A 4,091-nucleotide genomic window follows, 5' to 3' on the forward strand; every position below is an offset into this window, starting at 1 on the left:
CATCCCTGAGACAAGGGGTGGCAACTCGTACGAATATAGTCAGTAAAGATGTTAGGTACTGGGGGATTTTTGTGGAAGGGCTTTTATAAATGAAAACATAGCTATGTATCAACCTACGTGAAATCAAAGAGAGCCAATCAACTTCCTGGTAGAGAATGCAGCGATGACGTCAGAGAGCCAACCAGCTTCCTGCTAGAGAATGCAGCGATGACGTCAGAGAGCCAACCAGCTTCCTGCTAGAGAATGCAGCGATGACGTCAGAGAGCCAACCAGCTTCCTGGTAGAGAATGCAGTGATGACGTCAGAGCCAACCAACTTCCTGGTAGACAATGCAGCGATGACGTCAGAGAGCCAACCAACTTCCTGGTAGAGAATGCAGCGATGACGTCAGCGAGCCAACCAACTTCCTGGTAGACAATGCAGCGATGAGTACTAAAATTGTCACCCGTAAGAAAGCGCAGTGCGCTATGATAAACTGCATCTAACGGCTTTAATGAAGTGGCAGCTGTGTTCATATAGATGATGTCACCATAGTCTACAATAGGAACCTCAACTGAATGACCTATGACCTTCTATTCAGCAAGGCAGGACCTATTTCTAAAGCAGAAGCCCATATTTATTCTCAGCTTCTTAACTAACTCATCAATATGCTTTTTAAAAGACAGCTTTTCATCTGTCGGAGATATTTAGAAGCAGGGACACGCTCAATATGGACACCATCACCGGTACATATGGTTAAATCAGAGTTATTTATATGTAACTAACGTTCATAGGCGATTTGATGCAATACAACTAGACTTCTTCCTCCTAATGTAAGCTAAATGCATTGGATACACTGGCATTTTATAAAGGGGAACATGTTCAATGTAATTATATGCATATCAAACAGGAGTATATATATTAAATGAATACACCATTGTAATATTATGAATGTCTTTCTCTCTGCCTGCAGTGGATTAGACAGATGAACTACAGCCCCCAGATGCCCCAGTGGAGACATCAACACCATTTTTTTTAAATAATATTAACCCATTTATTGGTTTTCCTGTATCTGTGAACGAATCCTTAAAACACAGTCCATGAGAACAGTCCATTGTAGTTTCCTTAGTCGTATGTACAGGAAGGATACACACGGTCCAATGAAATGCAGGTTCCTTCTCGACAAAGCAACAATAAAATAAAAGACAATAGGAACAACGTAAAACGGCTCAGTAGAATCAACCTTTTAACATCCCCAAGTGAGGGACATCAAGGAGATGAACATTGAACAGATTGTTCGGTATTTGAGGGCAAATGAAGTCATGAGGTTATTTTTGTTATTATATAAAGGTCAGGAGTTAAGAGGCTTTTGTTTCATCCCTTTACTAACACCGCATTCAACTACACGTGGTCTCAATTATAGATGATGAATAGCTGAACACGGTGTTTGTGCTGGGCAGGAATAAAAACGTGCACAAGGTGTAGTACCTTGGGGAAGAAACCATTTGCCTCGTTAAATAAAATTTATATTTATATTTTTTTGCTTCATATGTTACAATGAGCTGACAATTGTGCATGATAGAAGTAGATCCACACGTTATTCTCTACTTCTAACAGAGTGATGTTGCACCCTGCTGAATAAACTCCTGGGTGCTTCCCCCTGGTGGACGGGAGGTTCCCTTGTTCTATACAACGGTCCTGGTGACCAGGAACCAGGAAGAGCTTGCCTGCTAGCTAGCCATCCATCGTCGCATCTGACGAGCTAACTTAGCTCGGCTAACGAGCTGATAAAAAGCAGTGACTAAACATTTGAATTCAAAATTTGGTGAATAAATAAACGTAATACTCAGTTTGCCATCAATTCCTTAGTTTGGTGAATTTCCGCTGTGTCTCAAGGTGTTATGGGATAGCCTCCCCGGCAAAGAGAATGAAAAAGTATGCTTCCCCATTGCTTGACTTGTTTTCCAGACCTCCCAAGTACGCTTATAGACACTTTTCCAGTACAGGACTAACTGAGGTCAAGCCATCACCATCTACGCCCACTCAACATAGCCTAGATTTACGTTTTAGTTACTTCAAAATAAAACTTTGGGTTCTCACAGGCGTACTCGCTACATGCTCTAGACAGAACACAAGTAACTTCCGTACTCGCTAGGCGCTCTGGACAGAACACAAGTATGCATTTTGGAACACACCCACAGTTTCTTTATAAAAAAATAAATCACAATAACGTTTACATGACTGCTCGCTTCCTCCCTTGTCTCCTTCTCAAAGCACATTGGAGCAAAAGATCTGGAGGTTCCTCCCCTCTGATCTTCTCATCCAATGGGTTTCAAGAAGGATGAAAGAAGAGAGAGGACATGAGGAATCTAGGAAATACATTTGGAGATTCACCCGTTGAAATCAGAGACCGTACCTGGCGCTGAACAAACTTCTGGATGACTTTCTTGGCCAGTTGGAAGGGCGTTTCCTGTCCCGGGGCAGAGTTGGACATGGAAAAACCCACATCCAGACACAGAACCAACGCTGTCTAGTTTAGCAACACAGAGAGAACATACTTTTAAATTATTAAAATACAATAAACATATTGGTGTTGTGTTCTGACTCATAGTTAGTGACGCATGTAGCCAGCAGCAGTTAGACCCATCCTTTGATCAACAGGGCTGTCTTTGTTTGGGAGAACACAAGGGCAAGGCCCACTTAATCTCCAGAAGTGGGCAGGTTTACAGACACTAACATATTCCCTGGGCTGTATTCATTACACAGATTATGTTGGAAAACTTATCTTAAAACAGAAGCAAACGGAATAGGGATGGACCTACCTACATTCTCTCAAGTTTCAATGTCACATGCACAGTACTTCCTTGCAAGCTCTAAACCCAACAATGCAGTTGCAAAACGAAACGATCACACCCCTATGGTGTATTACGCCGATTCTAATGCGAAACGGTTTACTACAAACTTGAGTTTTAATTGACAGATTCGGGTAGCTAAGACCTTCCCTGTATCGTTTCAGTTTGGTTGTTAAACGACAAAAGGTTTCCTGTCGGAAGACGTAATGAATACACCCCTGGATTGATGTGGCCATGGCGTAAATCACCAATATCATCACAAACAACTAACGTTAGCTAGCTTAGCTTCATTAGCTAATTTAGCTGAGTGATTCTAGTTAACTTATCGAGGACTAAACTCCACGGTGAAGAACTTCCTTCATTGGGGAGTTTAGTCCGCTAGTTAACAAACTACTGGAAAAATTCACTACTAAAATATAAGGACTAGCATCTAGATTTTAATAATTATCTTGCAAGATATGAGTCAGTAAATCTCGAAGAACTTGCCTTCGCTGAACGCGCCATCTTGATTTCCTTTCCCTCGACTTTTTATGAGTCCGGAGGGGAAACAAATGCCAGGTAGGAAAGGTTCCTACTAGCGAGGCTTCCATCCAATTGGCGACAGATTTTCATGCGAATATTCTACAATTCCCTATAAGAATAAGACCCTCATCACTGCACTTTCACCACCGTGTGAAATTCATTGTGAGTTATTTAATCTGTAGCCTAATAAACTGCAAGATTTCCCAAATCCTAGTGGGAGGACCACACACCATATCATCCCCTGACTCCAAGTTTCCTTCATTTTTTATTATTTTATAATTTTTTAATTTTTTATTATGAACACAACAAATACAACAAAAAAAAAAGAAATATACAAACAAGAGTACAAAACCTAACAGTATTACATATCAAGATTAATTTTCAACTTATTAAATACTTTTATGGTGCGTATTGCTTTTTTGTTTTTACATTTACTGATAGAATTGAAATAATTATTTTGAAATTATCTTAAATAATGTGAAAAGGGGTTTGTTCTCTGCCCACTTCATTTTATGGACAAAGAATCTTCCATGAAAGATAAACAAATTAACAATGAAAGTTAAATCAGGGTCCATATCATTTGGTTCAAAATAAAACATAATATCAGAGTCTTTCAAAATCTTCTGACATAAGAGCAGTCCCAAAACAAATGGTCAAGAGTCTCTGTGTCACAATCACAAAATACACATTTGTTATCAATAGCTATTCTGTGTATAATAAAGGTCTTAACAGGGTAGA

At 39.9% G+C, this 4,091-nt stretch overlaps 1 protein-coding gene across 1 annotated transcript in view; it reads right to left on the reverse strand.

The window, feature by feature from the left end:
• The window catches only part of LOC106586961 (X-ray repair cross-complementing protein 5-like), a 36,768-nt gene extending 33,367 nt beyond the window's left edge, over positions 1-3,401 (reverse strand). Inside the window, 2 exon segments of the mRNA XM_045707308.1 lie at positions 2,396-2,509; positions 3,318-3,401. Coding sequence (XP_045563264.1) covers positions 2,396-2,509; positions 3,318-3,335 — 132 coding nt within the window. The 5' untranslated portion in view covers positions 3,336-3,401.
• Between the last annotated feature and the right edge of the window lie 690 nt (positions 3,402-4,091).

This window comes from Salmo salar, chromosome ssa25, assembly GCF_905237065.1.
Source record: "Salmo salar chromosome ssa25, Ssal_v3.1, whole genome shotgun sequence".
In the NCBI taxonomy this organism is placed as follows: domain Eukaryota; kingdom Metazoa; phylum Chordata; class Actinopteri; order Salmoniformes; family Salmonidae; genus Salmo; species Salmo salar.